Source organism: Mytilus edulis, chromosome 10 (genome assembly GCF_963676685.1).
Source record: "Mytilus edulis chromosome 10, xbMytEdul2.2, whole genome shotgun sequence".
Taxonomy (NCBI): domain Eukaryota; kingdom Metazoa; phylum Mollusca; class Bivalvia; order Mytilida; family Mytilidae; genus Mytilus; species Mytilus edulis.
The window spans coordinates 82,750,046-82,775,541 of record NC_092353.1 but is presented as its reverse complement, the minus strand read 5'-3'; the positions used below and the strand labels follow the sequence as shown (position 1 = coordinate 82,775,541).

The window sequence follows — 25,496 nt, the reverse complement described above, 5'->3', positions numbered from 1 at the left end:
AGTACGATTACATTCTGTAAATATACGAGTTATTTTCAATTAAGGGCATCCGATACAGTTTCAAGAGAGTTAACTCTTTTCGCGACTTTAAGCATTCGAATTCCCACAATACGTAACTTTTAACGGGACGTAATGCGTGTAATTTTCTGTAATAAGAAACGTATTGTGGATTTTTCGATACTCCAATTTCTGTTTCTAATTTCTGCTTTTGATTCTAACAGGATAACAGTCTAATAAAATCATAAGAAAGAAAACACATTACTATTTTTGTGAGATCTTCAACAAAATATCGTATAATTAGCAATCTCAAGATGACTGACCCTTTTGGTGTTACTAATATAATGCAAGTCAATTGTCATTTTTGATATGAGGAAGGCGCTACCATAAATGCCAGCTAAATACCAATACTATGCCCTATGCATTGATTGATTGTTGGTTTATTAACGTCCAGTGGCAAATATTTCATGTAAAAATTTTAACGGGACGTTTTATGGTATAAAAATGTCCGGCGTCCGTCTGTCTGTCGTAAACTAAAACAGGGGTGTTTTTTTCACAGTCCGCGCTGTATCTCATAAACGATTATTATTATTGCATGATTCAAATTTTGTTTTTAGAGTTATTGAGTTTATGTAAAAAAAGAGGGGTTTTCACATGTATCCCAGAAACTATAATGATAAGTATTGCATAAAAAAATCACATACTTGTTAATTAAATTATTCTTAAGATCTGTATATTCTTTCGTGATGATTCTTTTATTTATTTTTTAAGTTCTCATTGATTTTTTATTGAGCTTCAATTTGGTATCATAGAAACATGTTGTGATATACAACTTCCTTTTGAGCAAGAACAAGTCAGAATATACTTCGAATAACTTCCTGTACAACCCCCGTGTTATTTTAAAAACATGTATTGTGTTTTCATGAAACGACGGGCATATCATGCTCGTAGCGCAGCTGTTTTACAAATATATTAGAGAAATGACGGAATGACCGAAAATATGATGCAATTTCCAACATAATTAATACTTCCGAATGGCATAACTCTTTTCTAGAATAGTTGATATGCACTGATTTAAGAACGTGTCCATACATTATCAGTTTTACAGACTGCAAGAATTGTACACTTGAAAAATCTAATTAACCATAAGGACCGGATGCACAGACAGAGTAATGAATGCGTCGCGCTGTGGTAAAAAAAATAAATACATTACCAATGAAATAACGCATAGGTAAAATGTCCACTCCTCTCGCTAAAAATTCAATCGTTTTTGTCAAATAAAAATTTCAAAACTATTGTATAGTTTCTCTGTCTGGACAAAAGCATCCTTTTAGCATATTAAAGATTTTCCTTTATAATATTTTGTTTTTTTTTCTTACAACATCAAAAAGAAGATGTGGTATAATTGCCAATGAGACAACTCTCCAAAAGAGACAAACATCACACAGAAATTAACAACTACAATAGATCACCGTACGGTCTTCGACAATGAGCAAAGCCCATACCCCATAGTCAGCTATAAAATTTGTTTAGAAGCCTCAAAAGTTAATTCAATTGTTATAATTGACCCGAATAAAAGTTTAATGTTATGAGTTAATGTGAAATTCTAAAAAGTAATTAAAACGTGAATAGAGAGATTTAAAGGAGTATTGTGATGAAACAGCAGCCCACCAAACAAAACAAGACAAAACAACATCTAGATGTCAACCTTTGGTATAAATCAATACATAAGTTAATACACGAGTGTGTACAGTACATGTACCTGTATGTCAAGTTCTAAATTGCCGAGTCTTTAATTTTAAAAGCCGTAAAAATTATCAACAGTCCGTAATTATTTTTCTTAAAATATTTCTCACTTAGACCACAAACAAAGAGATGTATTCATGATTTACATAATTTTATTTCCACAAAAAATATTATCAATTTTTTGCATGTTAGGTAGCTCTTTACAAGCAATATTTAAACATCTGAAAAATGTCAACGGTAATTTGCAGCGATAACGGCGTAAAAGTCTGCCAGCGACGTCGTGCACTTTAACGCTAACTGTGAGGTTACAAAGGGGTGGACGCAATTTTAAGGATAAATCGCGTTTAGCATAGAATCAAGGACGGTGACAATATATAATTAATTTATATTGTGTAAATTTACATGTGGAAGTCACAGATTACCTATCGAGACGGGAAGATGGAATAACATATCAAGAAATGATAGGTTGTACCATCTTTGCGAATCAAGAGAAATAGGTGATGCATATCATTATGTTATGTCATGTAATCAAGAAAGAAAGAGGTTGTTACCATACTATTGTACTCTTCGTCCAAATATTTATAAATACCAACAATTGATGAGCTCTAATAATTATATTGCTCTTGAAAAACTTTGTAGATTTATAAAAATTATAAATGTGAGGGTCACTCCTCCTGGTTAGTTTGTAATTTAATGTTTATGTTTGTCTTGTTCACATGTGCTTTAATATTTAATGTAATTGTTTATATATTCTCTGCAACTATGCAATTTGTAGTTGATGAGAAATAACATTCATTCACATATATTTTTTATTTGAGTTTTGGAGAAAGCATGACAAAATGCAGTTTATGCAGAAAAATGATAAAAATGACATTTTCAGAAACACTTTATTTCCATATTTTTGGGATTTAAAAAATGTCACTTTGAGCATCTGGTCCGTAATTTCAAGCAAAGCTTGAATAATTGTATAGTCATTCGTGTAGGGATTTATTTTTTCCCTTATTGTCACTTATCACAGCTTCAAATTGAACTCGATATTAATAATTTACGACGAAGAATATTTGTTCCAAAATTTTTATAACATTGCCTACCTTTTTTACAAAATTGCACAAATACCCAATTTTCAGCCTCAATTTTCTCGAAAACGAGCACGGTGACCGATGTTTAATTTTGTGTTTTATTTTATAACTCGTCAAGGCCTACAACATATTTCAAAACAATAAAAATGACATTATATCGAGAAACTGTATCGGATACCCTTAATTGACGTTATAAGGACAACGACACATGTTTTACTCCTCCTTCACTTAAAACTGTATTTTACATGGTCAAGGGTGATTTCGTGCCTTCAGTTAAAATGTCTAGTGCAAAAAAGAAGAAATTTTGTTTCCGGTTTTACATGGGACAAAATGGAGAAGGACGAATGTATCCTACTTCACTTAAAACTATATTTTACATGGCCAAGGGTGATTTCGTGACCTCAGTTCAAATGTTGTGTGCAAACAAGAAAAAGAAATTCTGTTTCCGACTTTGCATTGTACAAAATGGAGAAGAAAGAATGTATCTGTCCCTAATGAACTGACATGATTTATTCTTTTTTGTATTATTACGTGAAGGATCAAGACATGTATTCTTTAAAGATCTACATGATATAGGTAGATTTACCGTCATTTTCTGTCCTCTCTGCCTGTAATGCTTTAAAGACCTCACCAGGAAGTTAATCCTTCTAGTCGAATGTTAGCACACAATTCAAAGGTTGTCATTTATTGCTAATTCAGGCCATAGTTTCTCGTTTGAATTGTTTTACATTCATCATGTCGGGGCCTTTTATAGTTTACTTTGCGGTATTGGATTTGCTCATTGTTGAAGACCGTATAGTGATCTAAAAGTTCCAACTATTAAATTAGTCACAAATTTATAAGGATATTCTTTTCATCTTTGCTCCAATTAACTATCTTGTCACAAAAAGAAATGAGGAAATATCTCCATCGACCAAATGTATATCACCTAGGTTCTATTATCTAATCAATTACATACATCTTAATGTTTTTAATATTTACTTTTTACAAATGGTACCAACTAGAATTAAAAAGAAATGTATGCACTTCTCTAAAACTTATATCTTATTAAAAACCCTACACAAGGACAAAATAGAAATAACCTAAGACATTAAGTAGCTTCATACAAGATATATGCTAGTTTTGGGGCAAAATATAAATCAGTCAGATGAAAACAGTACAATGTTTATGTTGTTCTGAAAAGGTGAAATACTAATCGTTATCACCGGATTAATAAAGGCACTCCTCTTTTAGAAGATTTAGTTTCAGTAATGATCAAAAAGTTTATCATTCCTGGCCCAGTTAACCATTGTATCATAAAATCATTCTGGTCAACCTTTCCATAGACTACATTTAGATGAGCTTAAATGATCTGATCTATGCAATTGCACTAATTTAAACGACCATCTTTTATTTCTTTTTTTAAATAACAAAAATAAAAAGACGTGATATAATTGCCAATGAAACAAAAAGTAAAATTACAAAAAAAAAAACTACAAGGAAAAGTCAAATCGGAACGTCTCAAATGACAAAATGAAAAGCTCAAACATATCATACAAATGAAAAACTATGATGAATGTAAAACAATTCAAACGAGAAAACTAACGACATTATGTGTGAAATTAATCAAAAAAAATTTAAACGATATTTAACCATCTTTGGAAAAATTGCTAAAAGTTCTCAAAATGATATAAAATTGAATTTTTGCTTTCATAAAAAAGGTATTTGACTTAAAAGAAATAAAAGGAACAGGTGATTCAATGCAATAGCTCAGCAGCAACATATGGGTAATTATAATTCGATTTGTCTGTCGGTAACTACAAAACCTCAATGTACACAAAACAACGTTGACAATAATAGGTTAACAGAAGTGCAGTATATCTGTTTAAAAAGTAAAGATTTTACTGTTCCGATAATGTGGATATCAGATAAAAAAACATATACTTATTCATAGCACCAGATTGCTAATGCTTTAACTTTTTTTTGCAAAATTTTCTGTCAATATCAATACAAATTCTGTCATCTCTTCTCAATTAAACGTTTTATTCTAAAAAGGTACAGGGTAATATCAGCATTTAGAACATTTCATATCATCTGTAGCTATCTTGTTAATTCATTATCATTAATCTCAACTTCCTTACATTTTATTTCTTGAAAATGGTACACTTAAGATGTAATACCAAATCATATTTGAAAACCTTTGTAGGAAATTAAAAATGTTTTCAAAGAGATGAATTAGATTTTTCAAAAGGCAAACCAGCAACACATGAAGGCAAATTATGTTTTGTGGAATCCAATTACTTACAGTGTTTCCAGAGCTGTCAATTTTTTAAAGATATTGACATCCATCATTGTTATTCGGTTTATTCCCAAGTCCCTGCAAAAAAAAAAACGAATTTCTGCATCAATTCTGTCATATTCATAAATGGAAACATACTAACATTTAAAAAAGAAGACCAATGGTAGTGTAATACATCCGTCAAAAACTTGATAAAATATTGCTCACATACTGACAAATGTTTTGTACAAGGAATAGCCTAATTCAGGTTTGACTTTGATATTTTATGTTTAATATAGCATGTTGTAGGTCTCCGATAAAATCTTCAATAATCTGGTCTTTTTGTAGCTTTATTTCTTACCAAATAGACGAATTTAAATACACAAAAACTTCTTAAAGTTCAATAATGTGCATGTACTGAAAGAGGCAGGGTAACCTCTTCCTTGACAATAATTATATGGACTAAAGCTATCTTATCTATTCAATTACATCAATTTAAATAACTTTTTTTACTTCTTTAAACTGGTATATGTTAAACGTTATAGCAAATAAATTATAAACGACATGTAAACATCTTTAGGAAAATTGCAAACAAATAATAAAAACACCTACTATAAATATTGCTTTTACAAAAACTTATTTTACTTTGAAAAAAAAAAGAGAATAAAAGGATAGGGGTGATATAATAAGACTGTAAACCAGCAACATATAGGGACGTTTGTAAATGGGTTGGTCTCTAGGTACATAGTATCTACAAAATAATAAATCCTTATGTCTGCATTACATTTATGAATAAAATGTTTTTAAAACGATTCATTAAATCATTGCAACAGCAAACCAGCATCTAGCGAATGCAAATTATGTTTAAGGGAAACACGTTACTTACAGTTTTGTAAGAGCGGTCAAACCTTTTAACGTATGTCCAACGTTTTAATTCAATTGTTGCGCAGAATTTTCTTGTAATATATACGTATTAGTTAATACCTTTTTTTTATAAAATGAAATCCTCTTGATTACCTTTAGGTAATGCAAAATACAAGACTGGCCGAATTAAAACGACTTTAGGCAGTCTTGTCATTTAATTAAAAAATTCAAAAGAAAAATTCAGAACGAAAAGTCCCTTATCAAATAACATAATCAAAAGCTCATACACATCACACATCGATCTAAACGTCCTTATATTTGATTTCTAGAAAACTGTACACTTTGCATGTATTACTAGAATAGATTGAAACACGTTGACAAATCCAAGTTGAAAAATTTCGAAATGGTTATAAGAAGAAAAGCTGGATAATTGCGAAAGCAAACCAGGAACACATCAAGGAAATTGATTTCTGCAGAAACATGTAACCGTCAAACTTTAAAGTTTTTTTGTTTGGTATTTGATTGTTAAAGAAATAAATGTTATCAATGCGAGAGCAAACCAGCAACACAGGAAGACATTTTTTTTCAGAATCAAGTTACTTATAATGTTGTGAGAGCCGTCAAACCTCGAAAGAGATTTACTTCTAGAGATGTGATTCGATTGTTTTCAGATCTACTCAAGTGAAGTATCTTGTCCTAAGCAGATACAAGGTAACATCACCACTAAGAACATTGCATATCATATTAAGCTATTTTATCAATTCAATATCATAAACTTAACGTCCTTGTAATTGATTTCTTGAATCAAGTACATATTAATGTTATACAAAATTGGTTTTTAAATCCTTGTGTTCAAAGAGTAATACTGTATAATCAATGATTACTATGTATACAACCACAAATTTCTTTGTGAACAAGCCAAAAACAGCTACGGTGATATCAGTGTCGGATCTTCTGAACACGATATTAAACCCCTCATTTCATATAACTCGGAGATTTGATTGAACTACACGAAATAATAATGGTCTATCAACGGATTTCCTTTTTTTCATTCATTCATTTGCAACAACGTCTGCAAATTTAAATACCATTTTAGAGCTTGAATGAAAACAGTATGATTTTAGTTTTACAATGTCACTCGATAAGAATCATAATTGCATAGGTTTAGATAAATAAGTGTATTTGAAAAAAACATACAAATGAGTCAAGAAAACACACATACTATAACATTTATTAAAACAATAGTAAAAAATTACAAGTAAAAGTATACAAAATACCAAACATATATATGATAGTGTAACTTCCTGTAGACTTTGATCTCATTTTTGCACGTATGAAGATTGCATTATAAAGTCACCAACTGCCACCATCAAAGTTTCGAAATCAGGATTTGAAATTTGTTGTAGCTTGAAAAGTGGTTGAAAATTTGTATATGCAGCTTTTATATTATTATTTCTAAAACAGCAGATCTCCCTAAGTTAATTTAAGTTTGTAATCTAGAAAACATGGTATGCATGATCAAGGTAATTATAAAATATACATAACTTTGGTTTCTAGGTATATTTCTATATCTTTCTGTTTTACTTCTTAGCTAATTTCACTTAACCGAATTTTAGTGATCAATTGTCTGGTTTTAGAAAGTTGTTCCCTAATAAGTTATCCTCTAGGTTTATCTCGTTTTTTATTTTGCTATTCCAAAAAGAAAATTTACTGAAGACCTGATTTGTGAAAACGTCATGTGTTATCTGTTTAAACTTCATCCTTATGAAATATTCAATTTTGCAATATGGTTGATTATAAGTTTCAAAATTTGAAGCATTTTATCCTGCTTTTTGTTATTTATTAAGAGCAAAACAATACCAACTATGAACTTTGTCTTCATACAACGATTTATTAAATTCATAGGCTTCTTGTAACATAGGGTTAATTTCATTGGTATGACATCTCCAGAAATATAAATAGCAATAATTTTTGATATGTTTTCTATATTAACTTGTATCTTGTCGATAATACTAAAAACTGATAAACTAAAAGATAGACAGAATTTAGAAAACTTTCAGATGTCTGATCACTTCAAAAACATAAATCTAGTTCGTATATTTCTTGTTTGCTTGGAAATGATAACGAGGTAAGGGGTAGAGTAAGGGTATAGAAGATAAATATGACAAATGTATTGGAAGTTCTTTGTCCGTTTTAATCTAGCAGTAATTGAAACAACGATCAACATTAATGTTGTTTACAATCGGTTACATGAATGAGAATGATACAGGACCATCTACGAAAATCGGACAAGTTAGGCTTTACCAAGAATGCAAATAAAGTAATGCATTGTTTTTACAAGATAAAAAAAACAAACAAAAGCTGAAAAGGTAGAACATTAATTATCATACATGAAATACTTCAATGGTTACAAATTATTTTTAAATATGATAATAACAGCTGCGTCGAAATCAGTGTTTGTATATTTTATTTCGGATCTTCTAAACACGACCAGGAAACACTTATTTCATATCGCGCAATGTTTTGATTAAACTACTTAAAGTAATAATGGTTTAAAAATAGTTTGTCTTTCTTATTCAGTAATTAACAACTTCTTCAAATGTGTATACAGTGGCAGACCCAGCCATTTGAAAAAGGGGAGTTCCCAACCCAGGACAAAGGAAGGGGGTCCAACTATATGTCCCCATTCAAATGCATTGATCGTCTAAAAAAAGGGGGGTTCCGACCCCCGGAACCCTCCTCCTGGATCCGCCACTGGTATACCATTTTAAAGCTTGAATGAAATCAATAGGATTTTTGTTTTATAATGTCTGTTTTAACTTGACCAGAATCATAATTTTATCGGTATACATACACACGTATATTGAAAAATTACACATATATGGGTCAAGCAAAAACAATATATAGCAATGATTAACACGACAAAAGTCAATAATTACAATTATAAGCATACAAAAAAAAAACAAAAAAAAAACATAGATATGATAGTGCAACGTTCGATAAACTGTTATCTCATTTTTGCAAGTATGCTTTACAAAGTCATCAACTGCTGTCAAAGATTCAGACTCAGAATTTGAAATCTAGTTTAGGTTAAAAAGTGGTCGGGAATTCGTTTAAGCAGGTTTTATATTATCATTTTTAAAACAACAGATTAAGATGTTGGCTTAATTTTTCCAGCTAGAAAAAATGGTACTCATGATCAAGGTTAATACAAAATTTACATTACCTAGGTATATATATAGGTATATGTTTATATCTTTCTGTTTTACTTCTAGGCTAACGTCACTCAACCGAAATTTAGAGATTTATTGTGTGACTCTTTTATAAGTTATCATATAGTTTTATCTCGTATTTTATTGGGCCATTACGAAACAATTTTGAACTGTCTATAATAAAAGAATGTTTACTGAAGACCTGATTAAATTTAAATACATTGAAATAAAATATGACACACATATTGATATCAACCGAGGGTTTATAAACCCCAGAATGAGTATGGGTAATCCCTTTAAAAATCATATGTACAGTTTGTGCTCATTGTAGTGTTAACGTTGTTACTGGCCAATAGAAAACTGACATGCATATAATGCACACTCAACACTGTTTCATATTGGTAAATAAAGCTACTTTTTTTTCTGTTTTCCCTTTAAATTGTCATAAAAAAGCAATTGTTTTTGGTATTACGAACTATAACAGTCAGTCTCAAAAATACTAATAGCAATCAAGATCGGAACCCGTATACAAGATATACTTCTTATAACCTTTTAAATACCCAAAAATATCAAACAAATTTTGAATGAAATTAGGAGGTTTGGATGTGAATGAGTTATCATTTGACCCGCATTTGCATAGTTTCGTTTTTTAGTTTTGCACACTATGTTAAAATGGTGTTGCAAAAAATAAAAGCTCTTTCCCGATTAACAGAAATATTTTAAAGTCTCAAATTTTAGAGAAAGTATATAATTGATGATGGAAGATATTAAATAGAGAGAAGCAAAGAACTATCCATTTTAAATATACAGAAATTAGAAAGAAATAGAAATTAAGGTCCTCTGTTAACAACGACAACAAATGTAAATCATGGCACTAATCAGAAAATGTTATATCAATATTTTGAAGTCATGAATCACAGAACGGTTAAGCATTAAACTAATCAAAAGTAAAATAACCAACAAAAAACGAACTCCGAGAAAAAAATAAAACGGAAAGTCCCTAATCGAATGGCAAAATCAAAAGCTCAAACATTTCAACGAATGGATAACAACTGCCATAGCCCTGATTTAGTACAGACATTTTCTTACGTAGAAAATAGTAGATTAAACCAACTATTCGATTCTATAAATGAAAATCTAATAAACCTAATAACAAATACCAATTGATACGTTTTTGGTTCTGTATTAACATTTATTATGTTTTGAAATGCACTCACTGTTGAAATACAAAGTCGCTTCAACCTATGTTCATACCAAATTTAAATGTAAAACTATTAGATGTATAATGAACAGGGTAATGAATGACGTAATTTCCTCGATCATTTGCCAATCAACAGCCACAAAGGTGTTGCCATATACAGTTCCGGTAACGTGGACTTCTAATAAAAGATGTTCTAATTTATAGCACCATATTGATAATGCTATCCCCTTTTTGCAAGGTTTGCTCTATAACACAATGAATAGCATGATTCACTTAAATGATTGATGTTAAAACAGCATGTTCGTTAAAGAGATTCATGTCCAGAATTCGATTGTTGTGCAGGTACCCTAGGCAGAATTTTTCGTAATATATGGATATTAGTTAATACATGTTTTATAACAAGAATTCCAGTTGATTATCATAAGATAGGGCAAAATATAAGAAGTCCGAATTCAGATAACACTAAGCAGCCTTATCAATTTATTAGCAGAAATATAAATGGTAGAAATAACAAAAAGACCGAACTCCTAGGAAAATTCAAAACGAAAAGTCCCTTATCAAACGGAAAAATCAACAGCTCAAACACATCAAACGTCGATTTAAACAGTTTCATTTTTTTTTTTTTATTTCTTGAAAATTGTACACTTTACCTGTAATACCAAATTAAATTGACACACATTTATCATGTTTTTAAATCTAAGTAGGAAATTCCAAATGTTTTTAAGAAGAAAATGAAACCATTGCAAGAGGAAACTAGCAACACACGAAGTTAAACGTTCACTCCTTAGGAAATCAACAGACACAAAATCATCGTTATGTGTTGTTATCTTCATCAATCCTGACACATCACCAAATACAAAACCATCAGTACATGTTGATTGTATAACCCGAAGACATCACCAAATACAAAACAAACCATCGGTACATATTACTACTCTTGCCGTAAGACATCACTAAATACATAACCATCGGTACTCGTTAATTGTATAACCCAAAGACTTCACCAAATACCAAACCATCGGTACATGTTAATTGTATAACCCAAAGACATCACCAAATACAAAACCATCAGTACATGTTGATTGTATAACCCAAAGACATCACCAAATACAAAACCATCAGTACATGTTGATTGTATAACCCGAAGACATCACCAAATACAAAACAAACCATCGGTACATATTACTACTCTTGCCGTAAGACATCACTAAATACATAACCATCGGTACTCGTTAATTGTATAACCCAAAGACTTCACCAAATACCAAACCATCGGTACATGATAATTGTATAACCCAAAGACATCACCAAATACAAAACCATCGGTACATGTTAATTGAATAACCCTAAGACATCACCAACTACAAAATCATCGGTACATGTTAATTGTATAACTCTTACACATCACCAAATACAAAAGCATCGGTAACTGTTACTTCTCTTACCCTAAGACATTGCTAAATGCAAAACCATCGGTACAAATGTACATGTTAATTATATAACCATAAGACATCACCAAATACAAAACCATCGGTACATGTTAATTGTATAACCTTAAGACATCACCAAATACAAAACCATCGGTACATGTTAATTGTATAACCATAAGACATCACCAAATACAAAACTATCGGTACATGTTAATTGTACAACCCAAAGACATCGCCAAATACAAAACCATCAGTACATTTAATTAACTTATCATAGGACTTAACCGATGGTACAAGTTGATGACATCAAGATATTATGGCAAATGTGAATTTTACCGGTTGGAACATACAAACATTAAAAAAAACCAAATTAACCACAAAGTACATCACTCACAAGTAAGACAAGGATCTTAATCAAACTGATCTCTGGAAATTTGTGTTGAATCTTTGAATACGTTAAAGCATCGGTTAACTGATTTCATGCGTTTGATGAATACGCAAGAGTTGATCGTAAACAATTGTAATTCAACACGTGGGAGTATCCATTCGAACAGACAATACTTTCATAAAAGACTGGAAAACGAAGAGATACCGTGATGTAGAAATACATAATTTTATAGAATATACAGAAACAACCATTTCATGATTTCAAAGCATCCTTTGTATCTTAGTTAATCTAAATTTGAACTTGAATAAATTTACAAGGTTTTGTAATTTACTGTTTTTCGTACAAGTTAATAGCAAAATACAATCAATTTTGAATCAAATTATTTTGACATTTAAATGCTATCCCTCTATTTTTAGTTAGGATATGCTAAGGTGTCGGTAAAGACGACTTTCTGCAAATGTCGAATGAGAAAACTCAATGAGATAAAAATACAAAAGTCATCGATGGGAAACATAACGGATTAAGATGTGTGCTAAAAACATAGTAAATAAAGGCAACAGTAGTATACCGATGTTCAAAACTCATAAATCCAGGGACAAAAAACAAAATCGGGGTAACAAACTAAAACCGAGGGAAACGCATTAAATATAAGAGGAGAACAACGACATAACACCGAAACGTAACACACACAGAAACGGACCAAGCATCAGACAAAACACCACGAGAATAACAAATATAACAAGAAAACCAAATACATGAATTTGGGATAGACAAGTACCGTGCCACGTCTGATCTCAATATCTCAAAAATAAGAGAAAACACAAACGACTCAACGTTAAAATGCAACACACACAGAAACGAACAATAATATAACAAAGGCCATCTTCCTGACTTGGTACAGGACACTTTTAAAGGGGAATAAAAGTGGTGGGTTGAACCTGGTTTTGTGGCATGCCAAACCTCGCACTTTAATGGCAAAGTTGAATATAACATTGAAATGACAACAGCTCTAATACGACTTTTGTTACAAAAAAACGTTGATAATGTATACAAAACTATCAATGATCTGTCATGAACTTTAAAAATAATCCGATATGACAAAAGACATCTCATGGCGAGTTCTTGACTTGGGACAGGCACAATGAAAGTGTAGCAGGTATAACAAATGAGCACGATATATTAAACTTCTCCTTTTCATTTCGATGATTAGATTAACAAAAAGTATTAAAAAGAACTTAAGGTGTGCCAGAAGCCTTTTAAATCCTTCAAACGGTGTCGGTGTTGATATAATTTGAGTCAAATGTTTTTTTTGTTAATTGTCTTTTGATCCTTGATCGATAAAGTATTCATTGTGTAGTCATTCAACATTTTTTTATTTTGATGTGGATTAAAAAAAGTATTTCAATACATAAATCGTTTTGATATTACAGTATCAAATACAAGCATATTGAAATCGTAAAATGATAATAACATTCCAATTCTATGTTCAATCGTAATTCGAATTCGATTCGCATTAACTAATTCGAACTAATTTATCTCGCATTCAAATCGTTTTATGTCCAAAGGTAAATTCTAATATGAATAACATTATGATTTCAACGAAAACAACCATTTTAGAGCCCTTATTATAACATCTCCAAACTTGCTCTCTTGATCTGATATGGCAATTATCGAAATAATTTGTCCTTCTCATTTTAATAACAGGGGTAGGGTTTTCATATTGTTTCGAAGACCATTTTTTTCCTGTTATTTTGCAATAACCATTGTTGAACAAAAAAACATATGTTTGGAATTTTGCCCAGATTTATCACTTAAAAACATTCTTCTTTAGGGAACGATCATTTGATTTTTTATGGAGGGTGCTAGGATAGATAAGACAACATTCCTCTATTAACAACCAAGTGTTACCCCTTTGTGAAATATTCTCAGACATTTCAGACTTGTAGGGATATACGCATATTATGTCCATATGAATATGACGTCATGACCACACTGACGGCATTATGGTTTTTGCCTATGGGATTTTTCGCGGACACAAATTATTGGTGTTACGTTTTTAATTTTAAAGAATCAAGAAATAATGATACTTTTCTTTTAACTTATCTGTCCAAACACTTGTATGGGTATTTCCAAATACAATTTAGAAAGTGTTCACACCACAGTTTAACTCGAGTTGAATGTGCATTAACGAAAACACATTTCTAATGCGAATTTGATAATGGAAATTATCAAATTCGAATCGAATCAAATTTTAAAAAAAGCGGACTGTGTGAACGCGATTCGAACGTGTGGACGAGGCATTATAGTTATATATATTGCTTTTTCGAAGCATAAAACAGTCTTAAAATTATGACAAAACAAGTATTATTCTTCATAACTTCTATTTTTACGTTAACTACTTAAAACTTATTGCATTATAGTTGATGAAATTTAGTACACATACATTTATCTTTTTGACCACATTTTACAACAGCCAGCTTTAGGTCAATTACAAGTGTAGGCAGCCAATAAGAATATCAGCCATCGGTTTTCAATTGAGTTACTTAAGTTTTTACTGTAATTTTCACCAAAACCTGAATGAGTATAGAATAATCTGCGTAACAGTTTTCTTTGTTTTTTGCCTAATGAATAGTGGTTTAAAATAGTTTGCCCTCCTTATGGACAGTTACTAACCAACAACCTTTTCTAATTTGCTCTCATATTTATAGCTATAATTGAGAAAAAAAAATATCGAGTTTTTTCGACATTTATTGATTCTTGTTTTATATCAACTTGAAATCGAGTGGATTAATTACCCGTCAAATAGGACAAATGAGAAAACAGTGACATAAAAATGGTCGAAGCACAATGGTTTGGTTGTTCGGAAAATTTTAATTATCAACCGAATATAAATATCTCCTGACTGTTAGAGGTTTTAATCACTTCTATGTATATTGGTCTCAATTATCTTATCACTTCAATTATATAAACTTAAAGTCCTTATTTTTTATTTTTTTTAAATATACTAGGCAAAAAAAGAAACGTTACATTGGTTTATAATTAATAAAAAAAATCACATATATTTATTTGAAATATTTTCAAAACTAAAACTAGTAACCTGAATGATTTATCTATCAAATTTACCCATTTGTAAAAAAAAAATCGGAAATGACGTAACATCATTTTCTGATTTCATGTCAAATCTACATGTAGAGAGATGTAATCGAGTGGTCCTTTTGGTCATTTTTTGTGTCGAACACTATTTTTAACAAAAGGTCGCATTAAAAAATTGAAAACAGTTACATATAAGTCAATGTCACGTCTAGGCCAAAATGAGAGAAAACGAGGTATTGGGAAGTTGGCAGCAGGAATGACTCAAATGCATGTTGCAAATAATTTTAATGTCTCTAGAATGACTATTGCAAGACTTAAGACTCGTCTTACAGATACTGGCACGACAAATGATCGTCCCCGAAGTGGCAGACCACATGGAACGACGTTACGTCTAGACAAGCACATCCACATTATTCATATCCGGAATCGGTTTGTAAACGCGTCACAAACAGCACGACAAACCAACGGAAGAAATAACAACAGAATATCTGTGCAAATAATTCGTAACTGATTGCGTCAAGTTGATCTAATAGCACGTCGTCTATTCAAGGGACCATCGGTACTTGTTAATTGTATAACCCAAAGACATCACCAAATACATAACCATCGATACATGGTAATTGTATAACTCTAAGACATCACCAAATACAATACCTTCGGTACATGTTAATTGTATAACCAGAAGACACCACCAAATACAAAACCATTTGTTCATGTTAATTGTATAACTCAAAAATACATCACCAAATACATGACCATCGGTGCATTGTAGTTGTATAACCCTAAGACATCACCAAATACAAAACCATCGGTATATGTTACCACTCTTACCCAAAGACATCACCAAATACAAAACCATCAGTATATGTTACTTCTCTTTCCCTAAGACATCACCATATACGAAACCATCGGTACATGTTAATTGTAGAACTCCTAGACATCACCATATACAAAAACATCGGTACATGTTACTACTCTTACCTTAAGACATCCCCAAAGACAAATCCATCGGTACATGTTAATTGTATAACTCTTAGACATCACCAAATACAAAGCTATCGGTATATATTAATTGTATAACCTAAAGAAATCACAAAATACAAAGCCATTGATATGTTTTAAATGTATAACCCTAAGACATCACTAAATACAAAGCCATCGGTATATGTTAATTGTATAACTCCAAGACATCACCAAATACAAATTCGATTCCAATAACTAGTTCAAATTAGTTAAATTCGCATTCGAATCGTTTAACGTCCGAACGTCAATTTTAATACGAATAGCACAGAGACAAATTCGCTTTACTGTCCGAAAAAGTTAACTTTTAATTCGCATTATCAATTAATTAATTATGATTTCAAAGAAAACAATCATTTTAGAGCCAATAACATCTCCTTGCTCTCTTGATATAATGAGGCATTTATCGTACTCATTTTTCCTACTCATTTTAATAACAGGGTTAGGGTTTTCCTGTTGTTTCCAAGACCATGCGTGCGTACAGGAAACATATCCGTTTAATGGTGGAGAAATTATGGTATTGGACGGAATTAACTACCAGGAGCGCTCCAAGCTCAAAATCATCGATGGTAACCTAAATGCAATAAGGTATAGGGACGAAATTCTCCAGTTGTTCTCCCGTTTTCTCCAAAGGCATCGCTTTAACTACGTTTTTCAAGAGGACAACGAACGATGAACTTTTGGAGAGTAATCACATTCGTGTGTTGCCGGTAAGGCTAGTCCAGCACCGAACAGCACTTTTCAGGGAATGGTATAACATCCCCCAAGATTTTATTTGAATGCTAATTGATTCAATGCGACGAAGGTGTCAGGCGGTCATAAATGCAAGAGTTGGTCATACACGATATTGTGATGTCAACTTGAATTCTGTACTCGTCCCGTTATAATTGTCCGAAAATGTGCAATATTGTTTCAAATTGAGAAAAAAATGTTATTGTTATCTTCAAAATGATGTAAGCTAACTATTCTATTAACCTATTGTTATCAATGATTAGTTATAAAAAAAGACATAAATGAATACATTTGAAGTATTCACATCAGGACAAGGTTGTATGAGAACAACCAGAGATATAAGAAACACAACTGAAACATTTTTTATGCCTCTCTCTCTTTGTCTAAAGGGGGAAATAATTACATAAATTCCAATACTGTGTCAAGCTCAGATGAAGCTCATGGTGATACGCACAACGCCGTCTTGTAGTAATATACATTCACATCTTTTACTACAAACCATGGTCAAAGATAAAACTGTATTCGACCGGACAAGGTTGTACGAGAACAACCAGAGGAATAAGAAACACAACTGAAACATATTTTATGTGTCTCTCTCTCTAAAGGGAGAAATAATTACATAAATTCAAATACTATTCAATATTAAAAAAAATCATACATCAACGACTGATTCCCTTATTCAATCCTGTCAATAATGAGTGGATAATGTCAAATGAAAATGTGTGCAAGCAATATACAGTCACAAAAGTATTCTGGAACAAATATCGATAAAAAAAAAATACAAGTTTAAGTTGTTCATAGGAACCCTATGTTCGTATTGCATGTACTGTACTTCATGAACTTTGCACATCAGTTTCTCTGAATATGTCTACTATCAAATTTTGTAGGCTAGAAATATTTTTTTAAATATTTTTCCTTCCTCATTAAAAAAAACCCAATAACAACCTTACCGTATTGGTAGTGTAATTTTAGTTATATTTTAACAATTTCATTTTAGTTTTATAGCACTATTGCTTAAAAGTTCCGTAGATGTATATGCGTAAAAGAATATTGCAATGAGGATACGAAAAATTGTGGACTGAACTATTATGGAGCTACGCCAAAATAATCCTAGCCGTTAAACTGACCATAACAAACCCCTTACTCTTATACTTTCACTAGCCTTAAAAACAGTTTTAACATAAAGAAAAATAATCAGCTAACACTTAAATAAAAAAAATAAATATTAATTGCAGTAAAAGAATTCCATTTCAATAGTACTAACAGATGTTCATGAGCCAATACAATAGTCGTTGTTTAGGTATGCCTCAACTTGTTTATTTTAAAGCATCAAATACAACATTTGATTTTAGACGGTTAAAGGGAAAAAAACAAATTTGAGAACGTTTTTTTGTTATCACTTACAAAGTATCTTTCTGACGATTATATCCATTTGGTTTTTTTTGTTTTGCCTTACTTCCTTATATGACAGCAAGATTAATTATGACTAAATTTCGAGAAACTTTCTCAACTGAAACACGAAAATTAGAGCCGAAAATGAATATCTAAGTTATGTAAAAAAGCTGTTGTAGATCAACTGAATTTCTGTTGCATTTTTATATTTATTAAACATAAAAAAAAAACATAATTAAGGTAAATAAGATTATAATTATAGCAATTAAATAACAAACAAATTATATAACATAATTTAGAAACGATTGCGCATAACACATGCATAACCCATTCTGTGTTTACTATAACGGTTGCTATTTTTGTATATTTCCCAAATGATCAATGATAAATACTGATAAAATATGTTTTGCACGAATACTGCCTGTGTTTTTCAATTATGTTTAATGATGCTTTGTGATTAGTAAAGACAATAATTAAATCGACTGTTTGGCGATCAAATAATTAATGAGACACAAACTCTTTACAAAAAAGCATCCAGGAGAAACGTACAACCCTCGAAGGATTAAGATATATCTGAACAATATTTTAATATTTAAATCGACTCTTGTAAAAGAAAGTGAATATTCTAAACAAGCCTATCAATGATCTGTCATTAACATTGAATTCTAACAAAATTTGAAACGATAAATCGTAGGTATAACAAATGTTCACGATATCTAAAACCTCTCCTGTTAATGGTGGTAACAAAACTAACAAGAAATAAAAAAAAGTAGGATAACAAACAAATAAATAAACTCCAAGGAAAATTTCAAACGGAAAATCCCTTAATAAATGGCAAAATCAAACGGTAGAACAAATTAAACGGAAGGAAAACTACTATCATAAAAGAACTTCAAGTGCTGGTCTTTGATTGATGACTTATTCATTATCCTGTCATACAACATCTCTTTATTGTGATTTGGATAGAAAATAATATTTCAATGACCAAAACATAATTTCAATTTTCACGTTTAGAATCGTCTTTTAAGACACGTCCTTTTATTTGCCAGTGATCAGTTATTTTTGCGACGAAAATATCACGTACAAAGTGTCAAATAGCAAAAAGTGTTTTTTTTTTTTTGTTTAGTTTTTGTATTGAGGTTAAGAATATTTAAATAGAGCAAAATAGAAGCAAGGGACGTGGAAAAAGTACAACGGCACAATGTTTGCTTGTTCTGAAAATTATCGTTCAAGATAATAAAACATATTCTTCCGTAGGGATATTGGCTTCAATATAAATAAAGTGTTTATCATTTCTTCTTAAAGGTAAATTATACACTATAAAACAGTCGTTAACAAATAAACATTACTCTAAGGTAAATTTATAAAGGGGGAAGTCCATTAAGTCTGACAAAAGTCAAATACTCCATTTATGCTGAGCCTGACTCAGCTAGTATAACCATGGGACTGTATCGCAATCTCCGCAAATTACAAAGAATAACAACTTGTGTGTGAAGATTGTAGATTATAATTCCACCAGAAATGATACAGGAGTATTACAGAGCGTGTAATGTTTGGTAAACTGAAAGAAATAAAAATACAATATTTATAATATGTACGAAAGAAATATATGAATGTTCTATGCAATAATAATATCAAGTCAAAAACGAAAGTAGAATTCTCAGGTCAATTCATTAAAATAAACAATTACAGTTCGTATTTGTTGAATAACGTGGAATTCAAGTTAACGGAATTAAAGGTATATATATTTAACAGTTTATAATCGATTTGAAACGTACTTGACGGTGATTTGTCACAATATCCACAGGAGCAGATTTGTCGTGGCATCCATTTGCAATAGACAGGTGAGGAAGAGAAAGTAAACGGTAGTGAAAATACGGATAAGTCCAGATTAATTCCGGAAAATATGAATGTCTGAAAATTCAATCCAATAGACTTTATAGTAAATATAGTTGCGTATGTGATTCAGAATACTCCCCGTCTGGAATCTACCTGATATCACTATTCCAGAAAGTATAATTCCAAATGTGAATGTCACTATATTAATCCAAAATATATACATATAATTACACAGGTTTGTTCCCTATGAGAAGAATCATGTCCACGATAGGGCGTGTGTAGGTTGTGGCTTTTCCATTAACGATTACTCGCACTTCTGCTTTTCGGACATGTTCGTCTGAACTTTTAAAAGAGTTCACTATAATTTCAACGGGCCATTGGGTACGGCAAATGTTTTTGTCCTTTAGAAGAATGACGTCTCCTTCGATGAGATCACGGCGATCTTCGGTCCATTTTCGTCGTTGTTGTAGTAAAGGCAGGTACTCCTTCCTCCAACGGGACCAGAAAACACTGGCTGGAGCCTGTACTCGTCTCCATTCGGCAAGACAGAGATCTCGTTTGTCGAATTCCCCAAGATGGTCTGAAGTGAAAATGTAGTCGGTTTTCGGCGTCAATAACATAGCCGGAGTTAATATTAACGGATTCTCTTGATCTGTTGATACCTTTACCAGAGGTCTAGAGTTTACTATTGCTGAAACTTCTGCCATTAGTGTGTTGAGCACGTCATGTGTTAGGCTTCTTCCGGCTGCGTTAAGAAGCATAGAATCAAGAATTCTCCTAGTGATACCAATCATTCTTTCCCAGGCTCCACCCATGTGGGACGAATGCGGCGGATTGAAGATCCAAGTTGTACCAGAATTGTACAGAAAGTTATTGAAGGGTCCATCTTCAACGTTGATTGAGTCAATCTTTAAATCGTCGATTGCGCCGATAAAGTTCGTTCCACGGTCAGATCGGAAAATCTTAACTTGGCCTCTTATAGCGGTGAATCTCCTGACAGCGTTTATGAAGGCTGAAGAACTCATTTCCTCGATTAATTCGATGTGAATAGCTCTTGTCACTAAGCATGTGAATAAAATTGCCCAACGCTTTGAGTTGGCGTATCCACCACGTGTTTTACGTGAAGCAATTGTCCAGGGTCCAAAGGTGTCTATTCCAACGTTAGTAAACGGAGGTGAAGGTTCAAGACGGTCCTCTGGCAAATCAGACATGATTTGATACTCGGTTTTTCCTCTGAGTTTGCGGCATGTCACACATTTGTGAATAATAGATGAGATCAAGCGTTTTGCTCCTACGATCCAAAATCCTGCGGATCGAATCGCTCCATCTGTGAAATGGCGACCTTCATGTTTTATCTTGTGGTAGTGTCGAACTAATAATGTCGCTATATGATGGCGTCCAGGGACGATCAATGGTTTCTTTTCACGGAGGTTTAAGTCAGATTTGGCGATACGGCCTCCTACTCGTAATAGTCCTCGTTCGTCCAAAAACGGATTAAAGTTAGCTATCGGACTCCGCTTATGAATTTGTTCCTGACGTTTAATGCAATCTATTTCATCTCCGTAAACTTCATATTGAGCAGATATTAAGATGAAATTTTCGGCATTCGAAAAGCCTTCCAGAGAAGTCACTGGTGCTGTCTGTTTTGACCCGTGTAAACGGGAAAAACGTTCCAAAAAGGCTATCGCTCGCACAAGTGATGTCCAGTTGGAGAATCTGTTAAATCTATCAGTTCCGATACCTTTATGCTCAAGTGTGGGAAATGTTTTTGCAACATTAACAGTTGCACGTATTTCTCCATCTTCTTCTGGGTCTATTAGCTGATATATGTTCTCAGAATTCTTTTGTTCTGAGAAAAGAAGTTGTCTTGGTCCTAATAACCATTCGCTGCTATGAATTTCGTGAGCAGGTACGGACCTTGTTCCAGAGTCTGCGGGATTACGGTTAGTTGGTACATAATTCAATTGACTTGGAGAGCTAAATTTTCTTATTTTCTCTACTCTATTGGCGACATAGATAAAGAACCTTCTTGTCTCGTTACTGATGTAGCCTAGGACTACTTTACTGTCTGTGTAGAATTTTACGGTGTCTATATGTAAATCTAAATTATCCATGATAGTCTGTGTTATCTCGACTGCTAATACTGCAGCAGATAGTTCAAGGCGTGGAATAGTATGACCACTTGTTGGTGCAACTTTAGCTTTCCCAAGAATGAAACCGGTGTTTGGTTCACCACTACTGTCGGTGGTGCGTAGATATGCAACAGCTGCTATGGCTTTTTCTGATGCATCAGAGAATACATGTAACTCCTTTGTGGCGGTTTTGCTGAGATACGGCACGTAGGTACGTGGAATGCGCAATGTTTCGATAGCAATTAGAGTGTCTCTCCAAGATTTCCACTCATCTGCTGTCTCAGCAGAGAGAGGTTGGTCCCAATCGACGGTTTCTAATACTATTTTCCGTAATAGGAGTTTCCCTTGTATAATCACCGGAGCCAAAAATCCCAGAGGATCGTAGAGACTGTTTATCGTTGATAAAATTCCTCTCCGAGTGATTGGTTTGTTTTCTGATGATAATTGAAATAAGAAGTTATCAGTGTTTACGTCCCAGCTGAGACCAAGACTACGTTGTAGGGGTTTGCTGTCGCATTCTAAGTCTAGATCTTTAAGATTTGAAGCCAAATCACTGACATGAAATGCAGACATAACTTCCGCACAATTAGAGGCAAACTTGTGAAGGCGTAAGTTTCCATATTTTGCTAATGCTTGCTGTGTGTCATTCATGACCTTAACAGCTTCCTCTTTAGTAGGACATGACGTTAGACCGTCGTCGACATAGAAGTCTCTTCTAACAAAGCTAGTCACGTGACTGCCAAACTCCTGTTCTGATGCTTGAGCTGCTTTTCTAAATCTAAGCGTAGCAACGGCAGGTGACGGACTATTTCCGGAAACATGAACTCTCATGCGGTATTCGACAAGGTTCTTCTGTAGGTCATTGTCTTTATGCCATAAAAATCTCAGATAATTTTGGTGGTCTTTTCTGACAACAAAGCAGTGAAACATATGTTGAACGTCTGAAGTGACTGCGACCATTTCTTTCCTGAAACGCAGCAATACTCCCAAGAGATCATTGGTCAAGTCTGGACCTGTAAGCAGGACGCTGTTTAGTGAAACTCCGTTACATTTGGCGGAAGAATCAAACACACCTCTTATCTGATCGGGTTTCTTCGGATGATAAACACCAAACAATGGCAAATACCAGCACTCCTCATGTTCGTGCAATGGTGGAGCGAGCTCTGCATGATTATTATCTAAGATTTTACTCATAAATGTAAGAAAATGTTCCCGCTTTACAGGGTTTCTATTCAGACTGGCGTCTAACATGTTCGCACGGTGAAGAGCCTGTGGTCTGTTGCTTGGCAATGGCTGTCTTGGCACTCGGAACGGTAACGGTGCTACCCAACTTCCTTTCGAGTCTCTGACAAATTCGTTGTCCATCTGTTTCATGAACATTTTGTCCTCATATGACTGTCCAGGCTTATCATCGTCCCTTGTTTTTTCAAAGAGTGGCGATTGTAAATCTTTCGTTACAGGGTCTGTGTAGTTTTCCCGGATGTCAAACTTGCTTGTGCATGGTTGAAAGGTTGAAGGTTGTCCTGTAGGTAAAATGTTGGTTATTTTAACATTTCACTCAAGAGGAACATGCTGCTTGTTAATGCAGGTTTCTCCTATCACTACCCAATCAAGTTTCAAATGTTGTGTATATGGAGTTCTGGGTGGTCCTATGCGCTGGTCGAGGACATGATGTGCCTCTATAAGGTCTCTGTCAATTAAGAGAAGAATTTGCCAATTTTTCTCTATTGGTGGAATGCTACCCCTAAGTTCTTTTAAATGAGGGTGATGCATTGTTACTTCAGGAGTAGGCATTTCGTCCCTATTATTTGGAATATGATCACATTCAATCAGTACAGGAAGGTCAAACTTGTCATTACAGTTGATTGATTCCATGATGAAACCTCTTCCTCTTTTCCCGGAGGTGACTACTTTGCCGGAGCATGTTGATAAAGTATAGTTCTCCGGTTTATCTTTGACGTCGAAAAGATTACAGAATTCGGGCGATGCTAGTGACCGGTTACTTTGGTCATCAATGATGGCGTACATGCGAATAACTTTGTCCTGGTTATCTTTGTGATAAACATTCACAGGCAATATTTTAGCACAAGATTTCCCGCTATATGTATCTTTGCAGATCTCAGTACAGGTAGAGTTAACTGAGGTTGCCTTAGTTTCAGCCGATTCTATAGGCTCCCCGCCGTAGGCTTGCTTAGGCGGGTTAGATTGAGAACTTGCAGGTTGCTGTGGTCTAGTGATGTGAAGTGCGGTAGTGTGTTGTTTACTTCCACATTCTTTACAACTTATGCGTGCATTGCATTCCCGGCTCCTGTGTGTGGTAGAATCACAACACTTGTAACATACATTGTTTTCTTTTAAAAGACCTTTGCGCTCCTCTATTGACTTGGCTCGGAACGCTCGACATTCATTTAAGGAGTGCTTTGTATTGTGCAGAATACAAAGACCTTGTTTGCTGGCTTCTCCAGATTGCTGCTCAACTGCTGTTTTATGAGCACTAACTTTAGTCTTAGGGTAAGACGTAGACCTTGGCGCAGCACCTTTTGTATTTGGTGTGACTTTTGACCCAAAGATGAACCCAGGATCGTTCTTTGTTTTGCTTATTTCCCTGATGAAGGCAGAGAATTCTGTGAAAGGTGGAAAGGCAACTTCATATTTAGACTTGTATCTTGTAGCCCTCGTTGTCCACTTTTCTTGGAGTCCGTACGGTAAATTTTCAACAATTGGATTTATCCCGGACGAAGAGTCAAAGTATGCTAGCAAACATCCCAGCTTGGGATTTTCCTTGTGATATTCTATTTCTGATAGAATGTCAGACAGTTCGTAGAGACGTGCGTTGTCCTTATTCGTCAATGTAGGGAATTTGGCAAGTTTACTCATGAGAGAGGCTTCCAACATTTCTAGAGCACCATACCGCTCGTCAAGCCTCTTCCATAGTCTCTGTATATCTATGGAAGGATTATTGGCGTTCGACGCTCTTATGCTAATGGCGTGTTTAGCAGACTCTGGACCGAGCCACTTGATCAGTAAATCGATCTTTTCTGAGTCAGAGACTTGTTACTCATCAGTCACGTTCTTGAAGCTTGCTTTCCAAGTATGAAAGGGTTAAAGCTTGTT

At 33.3% G+C, this 25,496-nt stretch overlaps 1 protein-coding gene across 1 annotated transcript; it reads right to left on the bottom strand.

Moving 5' to 3' along the window:
- Positions 1 to 20,980: 20,980 nt before the first annotated feature.
- Positions 20,981 to 23,762, bottom strand: LOC139493050 (uncharacterized). Its single transcript, XM_071281190.1, has 2 exons — positions 21,219 to 23,762; positions 20,981 to 20,995 (listed from the first exon to the last, which is right to left on the bottom strand). Exons 1-2 carry the CDS (start codon positions 23,760 to 23,762, stop codon positions 20,981 to 20,983), a joined length of 2,559 nt encoding a protein of 852 aa, XP_071137291.1.
- Between the last annotated feature and the right edge of the window lie 1,734 nt (positions 23,763 to 25,496).